The following is a 17,374-nucleotide window of genomic DNA, read 5'->3' as shown; positions in this document are numbered from 1 at the left end:
AATATATTTTTATTTATTTCAGAGAGAGGAACGGAGAGAGAGAAACATCAGTGATGAGAGAGATTCATTGATGAGCTGCCTCCAGCACACACCGCGACCTCCTGGTTCATAGGTCAATGCTCCACCGCTGAGCCACGCGGGCCAGGGCGACACCCAGTTTTTGATGAAGCTACGCAAGGCTGAGAATATAACTCCAGCTTGTGCCTTCCCGGGTGGTGAGGCGGAGCCCTTGTGTCTATAGCATCTTCAAGGACGCCTTGATTTCATAAAAATAAATAGCCCTTTACAAAAGAATAGCCGTACACAGTGCTGAGCTGTGCACTGTAGAGCATTTTGTCCCTGACCTTCATAGCAGCACAGTGAGGCGGGTGTTTTCGTCCCCTTTTATGTAAGGGCGAGTTTGTGTTTAAGCTCAGGAATGTCTCACACTGCAATATCTGTGTTCAACGGCACAATGGGGCTGTGTGGCAGAGCGGCGGAGAAAATTAAATGGGCACTTAAGTCTGAACAGTGAATGAAGGATACATTTCCTAGGCCACTTTGCTCTCTGTCTATTACCTGAGGGATGCTTGGTGGCCTCAGGAAATGAGCTTTGGATGCCCCTGTTAAGGACAGAAAGCATCGGGAGGGAAGGTATCAGATTCTGCCCCACTGTTGCGGTCTCTTTTGTAATGAATGTGGGTGTCACGGCTCAGACAGAAGAGGCCCCAGGCAGTGGATCAAGCAGCCACAGACCCGATGTGCTCAAGTGCGCAGATGGAACCGCTGGGCACAGTTTGCTTTCCCAGCCGCTGCCTCTAATGAAAGGCAGTGCTGTCTGTTGCACAGTTTTTGAATATAGAACAAGATGAAATAGATTTTCCATCTGCTTTCCAGCTCATGGAACATTGTAGCCATTTCCCGCTGGGATTCTTTCTCAGGCACTGAAAATCCGAGCCAGTCACTGGCAGCTGAAAATTCTACATGCGATGGCCCACAATGGTGTTGATGATAATGATGTTGATGATGGTGATGGTGGTGATGATGATGATGATGGTGATGGTAGTGATGGTGATGGTGGTGATGGTGATGATGATGGTGACGGTGATGATGATGGTGGTGGTGATGGTGGTGATGATGGTGGTGATGATGGTGGTGATGATGGTGGTGATGGTGGTGGTGATGATGGTGGTGATGGTGGTGGTGATGTTGGTGGTGATGTTGGTGGTGATGGTGGTGATGGTGATGATGGTGATGGTGATGATGGTGATGATGGTGGTGGTGATGATGATGGTGATGATGGTGGTGGTGATGATGGTGGTGATGATGGTGGTGATGGTGGTGGTGGTGATGATGATGGTGATGTTGGTGGTGATGGTGGTGGTGGTGATGATGATGGTGATGATGGTGGTGATGGTGATGATGGTGGTGGTGATGGTGGTGATGGTGGTGGTGGTGATGATGATGGTGATGTTGGTGGTGATGGTGGTGGTGGTGATGATGATGGTGATGATGGTGGTGATGGTGATGATGGTGGTGGTGATGTGGTAATGGTGATGGTGGTGATGTGATGATGGTGATGATGGTGGTGGTGATGATGATGATTGCTTGTTTCACTTAGCATAATACTCTCCAGCTCCATCCATGCTGCTGTAAAGAGTTAGATTTCCTTCTTTTTTATGGCCGAGTGGTATTTCATTGTGTAAATGTACCACAGCGCTTTCATCCACTCAACTATGTCCATGTGACATGCAGATTTTTAACTGAAGACATTTTGGGGAACATTTTACATCAGTTAGTTTTGACAAGAATTACATGGGCATCTGGATCTTTACATTTGACCTATTTATGTGTAGATGTAGGTGAATGTTATAAATAAAATCATAAACTAGTTTAGTTGCAGTGAACACAGTTCTACCTATCATAAAAATTTAGCTAAACACTGGATAGTTTTAGTTTTGCAATTTTATTTTTATATTTTGTATCATCTATCACCTATGTGTTATCTATCCATCCATTCATCCACCCATTCACCCATGTATCCAACTATCCAGTTTGTCTCTATCTATCTATCTATCTATCTATCTATCTATCTATCTATCTATCTATCTATCTATCATCTATCTATCATCTATCTATCATCTATCTATCTATATCTATATCTATCTATCTATCATCTATCTATCATCTATCTATCATCTACTATCTATATCTATCTATCTATATCATCTATCACCTATCATCTATCTGTCTATATCTATCATCTATCTATCATCTACTATCTATATCTATATCTATCTATATCATCTATCATCTATCTCTATCATCTATCATCTATCTATCTATCTATCTATCTATCTATCTATCTATCTATCTATCTATCTATATCTATCATCTATCTATATCTATCTATCTATCTATCATCTATCTATCTATCTATCTATCTATCATCTATCTATCATCTATCTATCATCTATCATCTATCTATCTATCATCTATATCTATATCTATCCACCCATCCATCAATCTATCATCTATCTATCTCTCTATCATCTGTCATCTATCTACTTATCCACCAATCTATCTATATCATCTATTATTGGTTCTGTTTCTTCAGAGACCCCCGATTGATAAAGAACACTAAGACCTACTGGGGTAGATGGACAAGGCTTCCTTCAGCTAGGGATCATGAGCTCTGGGACTCTGCCTCATGGTCCAGCCCAGCCCACTGACCAAAGCTAAGGATGTCCACACCCATGCTCACCACAGCCCTTGAGAGCCATGGTGGAACTGTGTTGGGTGGTATGGGCTGAGGTCTCCACGCTTCGCTGTAGCAAACTCCAGAACAAGAGACAGTGCTCGTGTTAGTCAGTAGGTGAAGGTTTTGCTTTCCCAGCTCTCTAATTTTTACCAGTAAGATAAGACCATCCCTGCCTCTCTCTCCCGTTTGGGGGAGAAGCACTGAATAATAGACACAAAAGAATAAAGCTTTGGGGGGGAAGCAGCAGGAATAATCTAACAATGATCTCAGGACCAGCTGCTGGATGTGCCTTGGGGCCAGACTGCCCCTATTAAAGATCAGTAAAGCAAAAATCCATCTCCATTGACCCCAATGAGCTCATCTACCCAGGGATCCCGGCGAGCAGCATCTCCTGGCCCACTGCCCCCAAGTTGCTCCCTCCCCGCCCCTTATGGGCCTCCAAGCTTCCAGGCAGAATACACTATCGGTTAAATACTTTAACCTCACTAATCAATAAAAAAAAAATCACAAAGAACCTATACTGAGCTGTTGTTTTAGGAAAAAAAATAAGTCAGTAAGGGACACAGAGTTTCTCTGGGATAGGACTCCCCTCTGACTGGAAATGGGGGTTATGTACCCTGGGGATACGGGCCCCAGTGGGTAGAAATATTCTATAGAGTGAATCTTCTGTGAATCACCCTGTTTTCATTCCCACCCACACTCCTACCCAGACCTCCAAAGTCTAATGTGAGAGCTGACCAGAATTTTGGTGGAGGGTACATTTTATCTCCACCGATATGTATTCTTTTCTGCACATATTCTTGGCATCTCTTCTCTTCTCTTGTTTCTAATGGTTTGCAATGTTCTCTGAATGTGGACCAAGCTTCTCCTCTTGATAAACTTCATCATCAGCATTTTATTGGGTCATGGGAGGAAGGAGAGGTAACTGAGGGTCTTCTCTCTGCCATCTTTTATGTTATAGCTGTTAATGCTCACCTGAGGGTATTTTTTTTCCCATTGATTTTTAGAGTGTGGAAGGGAGGGAGGGAGAAACAGGGAGGGGGGGGGAGAGAGAGAGAGAGAGAGAGAGAGAGAGAAACATTGATGTGAGAGAGACACACAGATTGGTTGCCTCCCACATGAGCCCCCCACGAGGGCCAGGAATCAAACCTGCAACCCAGGTACATGCCCTTGACTGGAATCGAGCCCATGATCCTTGGGCCTGCGGGTGGATGCTCTAACCACTGAGCCACACTGGCCAGGGCCATTTTATTTTATTTTAGGGGAATCTCACCACCCCTCCATCATTTATCAACCAAATAGACAAACACACCCACCCACAGTGACTTGCAGAATCTTCAAAGCACAGAGCTTGGGTCTCCCCTTAGGAAGCCAGCTTGCAGCATCAATTACTAATGTGATCTGCAGCCGAGCCCCAGGGCCAGGGCTGTAATTGCCTGCTCAGAGTCTGTGCCCTTGGCCCGAGGCTAACCCCAGCATCGGGCACTTTGAAGTAAGAGCGGATGTCTCCACGTGAAATAACTAAATTAATTTCCAAGGGACTGGCAGAAATCACCATGCGGCTCATAGTAAATGCAGAGGAATCTGAAACAGAGAACCAAGGAGGTGAGGGGGGATAATATTGCAGAGAATGGGAGACCATTTCAGCTCAGAAACCAAACACAGAAGGATGGGGGATGACACCCATTCTCAATGACATTTGGCCAGCTCTAACCAGAGGAAGTTTCCTCTGGCATCTTTTGCCTTTTGATTAATTCCTATTAACAGACAGCCAAAGCTCAAGAAATCATAAGAAGTATCTTGTGTAACGGGAGATTAGCTGTTCACTCTCCATCATCAGCCTGAACGTCAGTGACTTGGGTAGACAAGGTCTTGGGAGGTGTATCAGGTTCTGGTGGCTGCTGTAACGAGTGACCCCAAACCTAGTGGCTCCAAACAACAGCAATTTATTGTCTTAGAGTCTGGATGTGTACCAAAAAAAAAGGGGTTCTACAGAAAGTAAACTCTGGGGAGATAGGAGAGGGTAAAGGGGAGAAGGCAGTGATGCCATTGATTTAAAAAAAAAAAAAAGATAAATTAGCAATAAAGGCCAGGATTGGTAAAGGTTATATCCCTGAACCCCAGAAGATGCTTTGTTGGAGAGAGTCTGAGAGATCTGAAAGTTTCAAAGCTCTTTACTAGACACAGACATTCCCTCTCTGCCCGCTCAGGGCACAGCTGTGGTTGGAACCCCAGAGAGACTTAGGTCTGGGTTTGTGTTTAAGCTTTTGGTGCCTTCAGTCAACAAGAGACAGATTTAGATCCAACTGCAACTAATGTCTCTGCAAAAGTGACAAATGAAGTGACCAGACAGCTTAGATGCAAAACCATGGATGGGCCCAGCTGGTGTGGCTCAGCGGTTGGGCATTGACCTATGAACCAGGAGGTCAGGGTTTGATTGCCGGTCAGGGCACATGCCCGGGTTGCAGGATCAATCCCCAGTGGAGGGCGTGCAGGAGGCAGTGGATCAATGTTTCTCTCTCATTATTGATGTTTCTACCTCTCTCTCCCTCTCCCTTCCTCTGTCTGAAATCAATAAAAACCTATTTAAAAAAAAAATGACAAAAAAATCCCCCAAAACCATGGATGGTGGGCGCTATTTATGGCTAAGTGTTCCACAAATGGAATGCTCGGGTCTTGCTGTCTTCTCAGCAAACCTGGGCGTAGACAGGAGGCGTGTTTGTACCATCCCTGGATGGGTGAAGAATCAGAAAGACAAGAGACCCAATGTTTCCATGATGACGCCAAATGTGAGACTTGGCACTTCCCGAGGCTCAGATAAAGTGGGAAATGGCATGGCGTGCCCTCCAACTTGGAGGTCAATCCATAGAACTGCCCCATCTAGCCTCCCAACCGGTTCCACCTTGGAGAGAGCCAGGAGTCCTTTATATGGCTTTATGTCCCAATAGCCAATAGGAGAGATGCCCATTAGACGTGTAATGTTCATGCCCATTACGTGTGAGACACGGTTGACATCTCAACAGAGGGGGATTGAACCATGACGTGTCCTACACAGACCAGCCTTTGCTGAGCCCACATTTTTCCATTAAAAGTCCCTGTTATCCCATACAGTCAGATGCCCATTTTCCAACGCTAGGACCTGATATCTTTGGGGTCCATCGGTCCACCCACCACAGACCTCAAGCTCCTTTAAGACAAGAGCTCTGTTCCGTTCAACTCTGAGCTGCGGTGTTTCCTCAGAGCTGGCTGCAGAGCAGTAGTTAACACAAATCTGTTGGATGAAGAATGAATGAGGTGGTCCCTCCCATTGGAGGACCTCAAAAAAACTAGTTGATGCCACCTTGAGGGAACACAAGAGCATCTTTACGAAGAAACCACACACATCAATGGGTCCAACTACTGAATCAAGTCTTGCCCAGGGATGGAAAGGCATCTATCCTGGCACACAGAGTTCCTCCAGGTGCCCCTGACACCAGGAACAAGCTCAAACTAAGCATCCCCGGTGCCCACCATGCCACAGGTTCAGCCTTACTCACCCAGAAATCCATGTGATATCCGCAGCTGGTGGGAAGGGTGTCCACGCTCCGAGGAATCTTACAATCACGTCTTGAAGGACTCATGCTACCTTCTCAAAACCATGTTGTGTCTCTCCCAGGGAGGAACAAAGACATAAGGGCTGACACCCAATGAGGTCACCAGGATCCTACAAGATTCAAATCGTTCATGGAGCCCTGCTTCTCAGCCTGGGAACTGAGCATCTGTCAGCTGCCACTAAGCTCAGTCTCTCGAAGACAGAGGACATCTGCTTGGCCAGGACCCAACATGTCACCTCCATCCTGAGCCTGCCCTTAGAAACCATCATTGTGATGGAAATAAGAACGGTTGGCACTTGCGTACAATGACCTCAAATGGGAGCAGGATCTTTGAGGACATGCATATGTTCCAAGCTTGGGGACTTCCTGAAATTCAACATTTTTTTTTTTTCTTTGGTGCACAGTTCTGGTAGCTCAGATTATATTAGACAAGGCGCATCTCAGACTCGGGTTAATACAGGAAGTGATTCTAGGTCCAAACCACAAAAGTGTGGGCCCTAGGGCTGAGCAGAACATCTGAGATGCTTGAGGAGATGCCAGCACCCAGGAAGCTGAGGTCTGCATTTGCCTGGTTCAGGGCGTCTCGAACGTGGCTGAGCTAGAGGATAGTTTGAGGAGCTCTAAATAAATGCTGATATGCAGAGGAATTAACCCTGGAAAACTGATTTTCAAAGGTTCCCCAGTGAGCAACCAGGCCCATGAGCCTTACTGGACCTTTGGGGAGATCTTGAGCCTTGTTGATGAAACACACATTTGATTAGAATTTACCACCTTACCCAACAACTGTGCCGTGTCTTAGATGCAGGAGACTGAAAGTCCACGACTAGTTTTTCTCAGGTAATCCCAAACACGAGCAGTGACAGTCCTTCATGTGTTAAGCCACCAGTAGGTAAAACTCTCATTCCGCTGATGACGTCATTGCTTAATGGTGACACGCCACCCATCTCAGCGTCTGTTGTGAATGCAACAGAAGAGCTGCTGGCTGACATCCCAATGCACCGTTTGGGTCTCCAGTGGGATTTGGTCAATTAACGGGGCGGACAGTTAGCTGCTGAGAGGTCACTGGTTTGGAAATTCAGGGTGCAGGCCAGCAGGACACACACAGTCTCGTTTTAATAGCATTTCAGGAGGCTTGTCTGTCCATGCTGGAATTTGGGGATTGTGGTTTCCATCTCAGAGAGAGAGGATTGAGCCTTCCTTGCCATACTGGTGCGTAAGGAACGGTGAACCCTGATGCCAAGGAATGTACCCACTGAATGGCCTGAAATGTTCAGAAGCTGTATGAGTTTCCTGAAACAAATTACTATTAATTGGTTGCTGGCTTAAAAACCACAGGAATTCATTCTCCCCCAATCCTGGAGACCAGACGTCTGAGATCCAGGTGTCCCAGGGTAAAGCTCCCTCCAGAGGCCCCAGGGGAGGGTCCTTCCTGACTCTTCCAGCGTCTGGGGCTCCAGGCGTCCCTGGGCTGTAGTCTGTGTCCCTCCCGTCTCTGCCTCCGTCTCCACATGGCTTCTCCTCTGTCTGCGTCTCCTTGTCTGTCTCTTATAAGGAAACTAGTGATTACATTGAGCCTCTCTGGACAAGCCAGCGCTATTTGCTCATCTTAAGGTCTTCATTAGACTCTGCAAAGACTCGTTTTCCAAATAAAATCACATTGACAGGTTCTGTGGGTTAAGGCATGGACGTATATTTTGGAGAAACCACCACTATATATATATTAAGGCCAACGGGATGAAAACTGAACCCCCCAACACTCTTCTTCTCCTAGACCATAGAGGGTGGACTTGGAGATACTAGAGGTTGAGTTGTCCATAATGAAAACACAGAAGGGTCCATGAGGAAGCTATCAGTTTGGGAATAACCTTGTCCCTGTCCTACAAAACCCCTGGTGAGAGATGTCCAAGGTCCTTCTCATTTTTCCTGTCTTACAGAACACCACGGTGAGTGGTGACCAGGTCCCTCTTCCTGTCCCTGTCCTACACCATCCCCCACAGGTCTAGTAATATACCTGCAAGACTCATGGGCCTGAAGCTATGATAGGAGCTCTTGGTGCTGCAGGTCACACCTGTGGACAGGCCACTCTGAAGATGATGCAGAAGGTGGGGTCCCACCAACCTTGACCAACAGGCTGAGTGAGGCTCATGTCTCTCTCTTTTGGGGGTGCACAAATCAAAGCCAGGTCTCGAGAGTAATGAGCAGTGTGGAAGATAAAAGGACACATGGATCCTCACAGCACCAGCGTCCCAGCAGCCGGCTGGTCCCTTGGAAGCGTTCATCTCATGGGGAACGTTTCTACCCAAGCCCGCCTGTCCGTTCCTCACCACGCAAGGGAAACTGTACACTTGGGTGGCAGCATTTAATGATTCATGGCACCGGGAACAATTTGACACTTTGGAATGACAAGATTTAAGGCGAAGGCCCACCAGCTCACGGTGACACTCAACGTTTCTCTTGGTCCTTAACTTCCCACAAAGGCACGGGAGCCGACAGGAGACTTTTGGGGACAGAGCCCTGAAGGCCGATGGGTATGAAAAACTCAGACAGAAGACGCTTCACAGGCCTGCGAGTGGTGGGCCAGGTGCAAAGTCCTCCCGACGGGGCAGCTATCTCGAGAAGACGTCTGGGGTCACATCACGGATGCCGGTCATCTGGCAACTTCTGGCCCAGAGCTGCTGCTGCAGTTGTGGGTCGTACGTGACCTTCAGGGACTTGGTCTCCTTCTCGTTGTAAACGTAGCGGCCACCAACGCCCTCCAGCTCCGGGGTGACGGCTGCGTAGACGGAGGTCCAGGCTCCTTCATCTGGGGTCTATGAGAAGAAAAGACCAGGACACGTCAACTTTCAGGGCAGAGCATGGCATTCTCAACTCACACGATGCTGGGGAGTGAGAGGGGGGCGATGTGGGGGAAATCGAGGGACATTTGTCATACTTTCGATAATAAAGATTAGAAGAAAGGATGTCCTTTGAGCCACAGACACACGTTCATGGTGGCCTAGCTGCCATCTGGAAGTAGAGACTCTACAGACGCACCTCAAGGTCACCCATCCCCAAATACCCACCTGGGCATTTCCCCTGTTCCCTCGTCTTTGAACAGATGCCACCATGCCCCCCAATTTCTCAAGTCAGACCCCAAATTATCCCTGATTCCTTCCTCTTTTAATTCCCATCAAAAACAAGTCAAGCGCCCTTGGTTTTATCTCTGGACTTGTTCTCAAAACCATCTCCTGTGTCCATCTCCACCATGTCCAGCCCCACCTGCACCTTGGAAACGGCCTCCAAGCAGACGCCAGGTCCCCCCACCATCCCCTCTACTCCATCGATGCCCTGGAGGCTGATGTGTCCCATCCTGTCACCCCGTTTCCCTTCTCTGCCCCCAAGTCCATTTGCTCCTTTGTAGAAAAACAGGAAGCACCTCATGAACGTCCGAGGGGACAGCCTGTGGCCAGGCTTCTTATCTGAGCTCCTGGGGACACTAGGATGGTCCCACCTCTGAGCGGTGACATAACAAGTCCACCCCCTTCACGGCCGTTGCACTGACGCCATATAAGTGGCCTCAACGTGGCCTCCCGTGTGGCGTCAGAGGCGACGAACGAAACGTCGGAGGCTGACCTTGAAAAACCACCAGCCAAATATCTTCTTGACCAGATGTGTGCCCCAGAAGACGTGTTTGTAGAGATTGGTGTTGACCACCCCGGGGTCCACCACGTTGGCGGTGACGTGGCTGCCCTGCGCAGATAGCAGCCCCTGCAGGTGGTAGGCGAACAGGACCAGGGCCAGCTTGCTCTGGGCGTAGGCGCCGTGGGGGGAGTAGCAGCCGCTGGAGAAAAAAAGTGAGAAGACGGCGTGAAATCCGATCCCGTTCACATCGAAATTCTTCCCTCCACCCACGTCTCCCTCCCCACGTCCATTTGCGGCCACCTCTCGCATCCCCACGGGGTGCTCCGAAGTTCATTTTCCAATTTCTCTATAATTAGAGATTTTTCAAGTGTATTAAATATTTTTTTTCCTTTTATGGAGTTTTTTGGGTGACACTGGTTAACAAAACTATACAGGTTTCGGGTGTGCGATGCCACAACGCATCATCCAGACACTATTGTGTGTGCGCCACCCCAAGTCAAGTCTCCTTCCATCTCCATTTACTCCCCCTGTGCCCTCCTGTACCACCCACCACCTGCCTCCCCGTGGCAATCCCCACATGCTCGTCCATGTCCACGACTTTTCTTTTTTGTTTCGTTAATATTTAATGGAGGATATTCTTTCCATTGATTTTTGGAGAGAGCGGGAGGGAGGGAGGGGCTGAGAGGCACATCGACTGGTTGCCTCCCACATGTGCCCTGACCTGGGTCAGGAATCGAGCCTGCAAACGAGGTAAGTGCCCTTGGCCGGAATCAAACCCAGGACGCTTCAGTCCAAGGCCCGATGCTCGAACCGCTGAACCAAACCAGTCAGGGCACAACTTTATTATTATTATTATTTTTTAACAAAGCTATTCATTATTTCATTACCCAGTTCTACTGATCACCAACAATTCTGAACAGACCCTATGTATCTCCTCCGTTTGGAGCTTACCCCTCGCCCAGGAAGGCTCGGGGGCGGCCTAGCTGAGCAGACAAGACCTCCTGTGGGTAACAACCCCCTTGATTTCTGCCATACGGTCACAACACCGGGATTTATGCCTTTCCAGGGACTCTCATTTTCTACCCCGGCCCATCAGTCTTGGCAATTAACCGGAATCCCAAGGGCTGTTTACAGTAGGTGCAGGCCAAGAACCAACTCTTCTTACAAGAGAAGCGGTGATGGTGGAAACCCAAGCGCTTCTCTCATTGGAACGGACCTGCTGGAGGGGTTGTTAAAATTGCACTTGCCTGGCCCCACCCCCAGATTTGGGATTCGGGGGGTCTTGAACTAGGGGACACACTATTGGGACAGGTGAAAGGGTGCACCCACCTGCTCTGAAGGTTGTCCATGTTCAGCTCCCCGACATAATGCGTGGCCGACGAGACGGTCACCACCCTGGCGCTGCGGCCGGGACATCCCGACTCTCTCAGGGTGTCCAGGAGAAGGTTGGTGAGAAGGAAGTGACCGAGGTAGTTCAGGCCGAAGTGTTCTTCAAACCCATCCGTGGTCTTCCTCTCAGGGACCATCATCACGCCGGCTGGGGACACGGGGAATTCAGGGAGCGTTAGATGAGATCAGATGGACAAGTCACCTCCCGGCCCCGGCCGGCGCGGCTCAGTTGGCTGAGCAACGTCCATGCACCAGGAGGTCGCCGGTTCGATTCCCGGTCAGAGCACAGGCCCGGGTTGCAGGCTCGATGCCCAGTCGGGGGCGTGCAGGAGGCAGCCGATCAATAATGTTTCTCTCTCTCTCTCCCTCTCCCTTCCTCTTGCTCTAAAAAATTAGTAAAAACACATTTTTTCAAAAATAGCCCTCAGCCAAACCTTGGTGCATTTCCCTGGCTCGGGTCTGAACAGCTGGGCTCATTAGCCTCCATTTCTGCTGGGTCCCCAGTGGCCAGGTAAACGGTGACAAGAGCTGAAGGACACCCGCCGCCTAATCTCCTTAAGGCTTAAAATACCCCATTCACTCCGTTTCTATTATGTGCTTCTTAGTGATAATGTACATGGCAAGGAAAGCATTTTGCCGGGAGGGAGAGATGCCAACAGAGATATTGGTTTGATCCCAGCTCTGGTGTCAGATTATAGCACAAACTCACTGCGCCCAGATGCCAAGAATCTGAGAACGCTCTGGGCAAACAGGGAGGTCAAGGTGAGTCGGGAAATCATCAGAGGTCATCTGAGCACATTCTGGGGTGTCAACAGCGTCACCTGGGGAAACCGTGTTTTTACAACAGGAGTGTGGGGACATCGCTGCCCTGCAGACAGCTGGCCACGTCCTGGGTTCCGGAAGCAAATGGTCCATTCTGGGCTCATCCACGCTGTGGGCATTCCAAGAACTGATACATAGTTGCTGCTTTTTTATTTTTATTTTTTAACTTAAATGTGTCTTTATTATTTCAGAGAGAGGAAGGGGGAGGGAGAGAGAGAGAAACATCAATGATGAGAGTCATGGATCGGCTGCCTCCTGCACGCCCCCTACTGGGGATCAAGGGCATGTGCTCCGACCGGGAATCGAACCAGCGACCTCCTGGTTCATAGGTCGATGCTCAACCCCTGAGCCACGCCGGCCGGGTCTGAGTTACTGCTTTAATATTCATCGGTCTCAGCACTCGGTGCTGATTCATTGGATGCATCCTATGAACGACGAATTCTACCCAAAACGTGGGTCAGTATGAATGCAGCCAGGTAACCTCAAGGTTACCATAGACATATATACAGGGTGTCCCAAAAAAATGCACACACACTTTGAACGATGATGAAATCAGTGTTTATGAACACACAGTTCATTTTCAAAATCGAAAAGAATCTGCAGAAATGAGCATTTTTTGGGTCGACGCCTGTTTTCAAACGGACGACCGTTCTGGTCCAGGCCCTGCTGATAACACGAAGCAACGGAATCGCCAACATCAAGGATCATTTTGGGCGGTATCTGTGCGCCCTCAATGCGTCGACTGTTGCTGGTTTTGTGCCGTAAACTTTATCTTTTATCCCCATAAAAAATACTCTAGGGACACTTCAGAATAAACTTTCTTTGTTCAAAGCTTAGTCTGGTTTATCCCATTATTTCAAACCAGTTAAACCTGAAAAGGAGTGAAACTTAACCGAGTTATCAGCTGTTAAAGTGTGTGTACGTGTTTTGGGGACACTCTGTACTTTTGGGGGTAGGAAACATAATTTTTAGTAATTCTTGATCTCGGGAATTTTGTCCACTGGAGTTATGGGAAGAAATCCTACAGAGATAAAACTGACATCCTTGCAGTTATTAAAAACTTATCCATGTGGCCCAGCCGGTGTGGCTCAGTGGTTGAGCATCGACCTGTGAGCCAGGAGGTCATGGGTTCGATTCCCGGTCAGGGCACATGCCTGGGTTTCAGGCTCCATCCCCAGTCGGGGGCGTGCAGGAGGCAGCCGATCCATGACTCTCTCATCATTGATGTTTCTCTCTCCCTCTCTCCCTTCCTCTCCCTGAACTCAATAAAGACACATTTAAATTTTTTTAAAAAGCAGCAACTAGGTATCAGTTCTTGGAATCCCTGCACCCTGGATGGGCCCATAAGCCCATATACTCATGAATCTCCCCGGGAACCTGCTCTCCTGAAAGACTCCTCTCATGGGGACCGTGGGGTTTCCTGTTTGTGTCGGGATCGACCTCCGGGATTGACCAGAACTCACCGTTATTGACCAGCACGTGGAGAGGAATTTTCTTTTCCTTGAACTTGTGGACGAATTGCCGGATGGACCTCATAGACGCCAGATCGCAGTACAAAAACTCCACTGAAAAAGACAAGAATGCCCGATTATCTCCCTGGCAGCCAGTGTCTTGATCGGATTCCCTTAAATGGCCATAATGATGGAATGTCAGCTCCTTAATTGGGTTCTCTTACTGGCAAAGATGTTGGGGTGTCAGTCCCTTGATCAGGGCACATGGCAGAGGGAGGGTGACCTTGTACAGGGAACATGAGCCCTGAAACCAGGCCCCACAGCTGGGGAGGGCAGGGCAGGGCACCCACTATCAATGGGAACTCTGAACGGCTCCATCCCTAAGAACAGAAACATGCAAATCCAGTTGCATGGGGTGGGGGCAGCAGGGCTGACCTCGGACAGGACACTGCGAGTCTCGATGGTGAGGGTCTCAGCTGTCACACCCCCCTAACACCCAAGTAGGAGCTGCAACCCCCCAACAATATGCATGGTCAGAGGGGACAGGAGTAATGCATACAGCTGGGATCCTGGAGGTAGAGGGAGACACTGGGATCGTTTCCTGTTTCACACGGAGCGCCATCAATGAGGCCTTCATTTCTATTTGGATAATTAGAGGAATGGAAGGTGAAATGTTTTGAGAGTAGTCAATGTGCCCGTAGGAGACAAGAACTGGAAATGTGAGGTATACCAGTCGTCCCCATAGCAAAAACAAGAGACCCAGGAAACCACTAGGGGGTGCTGTTTGAGAGAGGGGGGTGTGAGCCCAGGGTTGGTGGTCAGGACACAAAACCTGAAACATCGACCCCAAAGAATCTATGCACCTCTATGACCATAGCAGCACAATTTACAGTAGCTAAGATCTGGAAACAGCCCAAGTGCCCATCCGTAGATGAGTGGATAGAAAAGCTGTGGTATGTCTACACCGTGGAATACTATGCAGCTGTGAAAAGGAAAGCTCTTGTACCCTTTGGGACAGCATGGATGGACCTGGAGAGTATTATGCTAACTGAAATAAACCAGGCAGAGAAAGACAAGTATCCCCATGATCTCACTCATATGTGAAGTCTAATGAACAAAAATAAACTGATGAACAAAATAGATCCAGAGACATGAAAGCATGGAGCAGACGGAGGGATCTCAGAGGGAATGGGGGGAGGAAGGGGAGGGGAAGAGATGAACCAAAGAACTTATATGCATGTAACATAACCCATAGACACAGACAATAGTGTGGGGAAGGCCTGGGGAGGGGATAGCAGGGTGGAGGGGGTCAATGTGTGTGGGGGCATCTGTTATATTTCCAACACATCATCTGTATACCGTATTGTGTGTTTACCACCCAAAGTCAAGTCTCCATCCATTGCCATTTATCAGCGGTATGGAGATACCTCAACAAATTAAAAATGGAACTGCCTAGTGACCCAGCGATTCCACTTGGCATTTATCGAAAGAAACCTGAAACGCTGATTCGAAAGAACACATGCACCCCTATGTTCATTGCGGCGTTATTGATGATAGCCAACATGCGGATGATAAAATTAAAAAAAAAAAATTCTTTTAAAATGTGTTTTTATTGATTTCAGAGAGAGAGGAAAGGAGGGGGAGATACAGGTAGAAACATCAATGATGAGACTCATTGACTGGCTGCCTCCTGCACGCCCCTGACTGGGGATCGAGCCCACAACCTGGGCATGTGCCCTGACTGGGAATCGAACCCTGATCTCCTGGTTCCTAGGTCAACTCTCAACCACTGAGGCACGCCGACTGGGCCGATAAACATTTTAACTGGGGATTAAAACTAAGAACGCTGGATATGGAATACAGTCAATAATATTGCAATAACTACATATGGTGTCGGATGGGTCCTAGGCTTTTTGGGGGGGATCCCTTGGTCCCTTACATAAATATCTAATCGCTATGTTGTAAAACTTAAATTAATTTTAATTTCATGTTAAAAGTAATATAATACTGTAAGTCAACTGTAGTTGAAAAATAAATTAAAATTTTTTTTAAATTAATAAGTAAAAAGGCTGAAAATTCTCAGAAAAGCAAAGCAGGGTTGGCCTGATTCATATAAGATACGGGAAATGTAAGCCCGGCCGGTGTGGTTCAGCAGTTAAGCATCGACCTATGAACCAGGAGGTCGCCGGTTCGATTCCCGGTCGGAGCACATGCCCTCGATCCCCAGTAGGGGGCGAGCAGGAGGCAGCCGATCAATGATTCTCTCATCAATGATGTTTCTCTCTCTCTCCCTCTCCCTTCCTCTCTCTCTGAAATCAATACATAGTTTTAAGAAGATACAGAAAATTTAAGATGAATACATTCCTGGGACTGACTGGATTGCAATCTGTACCCCCGAAGCTCCATCAATACGACACCACGATCGTCGCTGCTATTTCCACATGCCTTTGTCCCGAGTGACGCGACACAGAATCCTACAAAAACTCAGAAAGAGGCGACGAGTGACACATCGGACCAGGCTGCCAACGCACATTTAAAAACACGGACACGTCTGCCTTGTGAAGGGATTTAGAAATTATAGGCTCCCGCTTCTAACCGTCCTAATCATATGTTCAATTTATATCTCAGATTTCAACATCCCAAGGAAGGGAGTGCTTTTCTGAAGAAAATGCTGATGATTACAATCTAATCAAGGCAATTAGGGCTAATCAGACCAGCGCGTGTGAAAGAAATAGAGAAATTAGAAGAGAATGGCGTTTCGGAAAGGGAAGGGGGCGGGTGGTGCTGAGGGAAATGAGCAAATTCCTTTAGACGTTTTTCTTTTAAAATACGTGTAGTTTGTTTTTTTTTAATGATTTCAGAGAGAGGGGGAGGGAGAGATAGAAACGTCAATGATGAGACAGTCATTGATCGGCTGCCTCCTGCAGGCCCCGGACTGGGGATCGAGCCCGCAACCTGGGCATGTGCCCTGACCGGGAATCGAACCCGTGACCTCCCGGGTCATGTGTTGATGATCAACCCACTGAGCCACACTGGCCAAGGGAGAGAGACAGAAAGAGAGAGAGAGAGGAGACAGACCAAGGTCTCTGCTATCTTTTATTATTATGATTGATTGATTGATTGATTGATTGGAGAGAGAGATTGGCTTGCTGTTCCACTCATTGATGAATTCATTGGCTGTTTCTTGTCTGTGCCCCGATCAGGGATCGAACCAGAAACCTTGGGGTACTGGAAAGATGCCCTAAACAACTGGGCTGCCCGGCCGGGGCTCCAGCATCTCCTCTTAGAAGGACCCTGATCCCATCCTGAGGGCCCCACTCTCATGACCTCATCTAACCCTGACCCCCACCCAAAGCCCCTGCCTCCTTATACCAACCCACTGGAGGCCAGGGCTTCTGCAGATGGATTTGGGGGGCCGCGGGGGGAACACACATTCATTCCATTGCAGCCGGTCCCATCGGCAGAGCGGGACGGTCGTGCCTTTTCGGTTCAGGGCCGGCGTGAGCGAGCTGGAAACGCATCCGAACGCCAAGAACTCTCTGCGGCGTCTGCAGCCCAGCGCAGGGGTTATGAACGTTGGCCGAGACGCTGGATCTGATTGTCGTCAGATAACGAACGGTCCTTGGCAGCCCCGGGAAGGAAGTGCTGGAAGCCCCTCAAACGCTGAACCTACAGGCGCCTAAAGCACCGAGAAGCGGGCCTACGGTCGGTCTTCCCAGCCGACATCCTCGCCGCAAATGCAGGGCTGCAGGCATGTC

General features: G+C 48.5%; 1 protein-coding gene across 1 annotated transcript; it reads right to left on the bottom strand.

Annotated features, from left to right (window-relative positions):
* Nucleotides 1-8,939: 8,939 nt before the first annotated feature.
* LOC308551104 (polyprenol dehydrogenase-like) lies at nt 8,940-13,701 on the bottom strand (the record flags this gene model as incomplete). The annotated part of the gene is made up of 4 exons (XM_081125436.1): nt 8,940-9,143; nt 9,946-10,153; nt 11,284-11,491; nt 13,629-13,701. 4 exons carry the CDS (start codon nt 13,699-13,701, stop codon nt 8,940-8,942), a joined length of 693 nt encoding a protein of 230 aa, XP_080981562.1.
* Nucleotides 13,702-17,374: the final 3,673 nt, after the last annotated feature.

Source organism: Miniopterus schreibersii (genome assembly GCF_964146895.1).
Source record: "Miniopterus schreibersii genome assembly, chromosome: X".
In the NCBI taxonomy this organism is placed as follows: Eukaryota; Metazoa; Chordata; class Mammalia; order Chiroptera; family Miniopteridae; genus Miniopterus; species Miniopterus schreibersii.
This window is presented reverse-complemented; position numbering and strand designations above follow the sequence as displayed.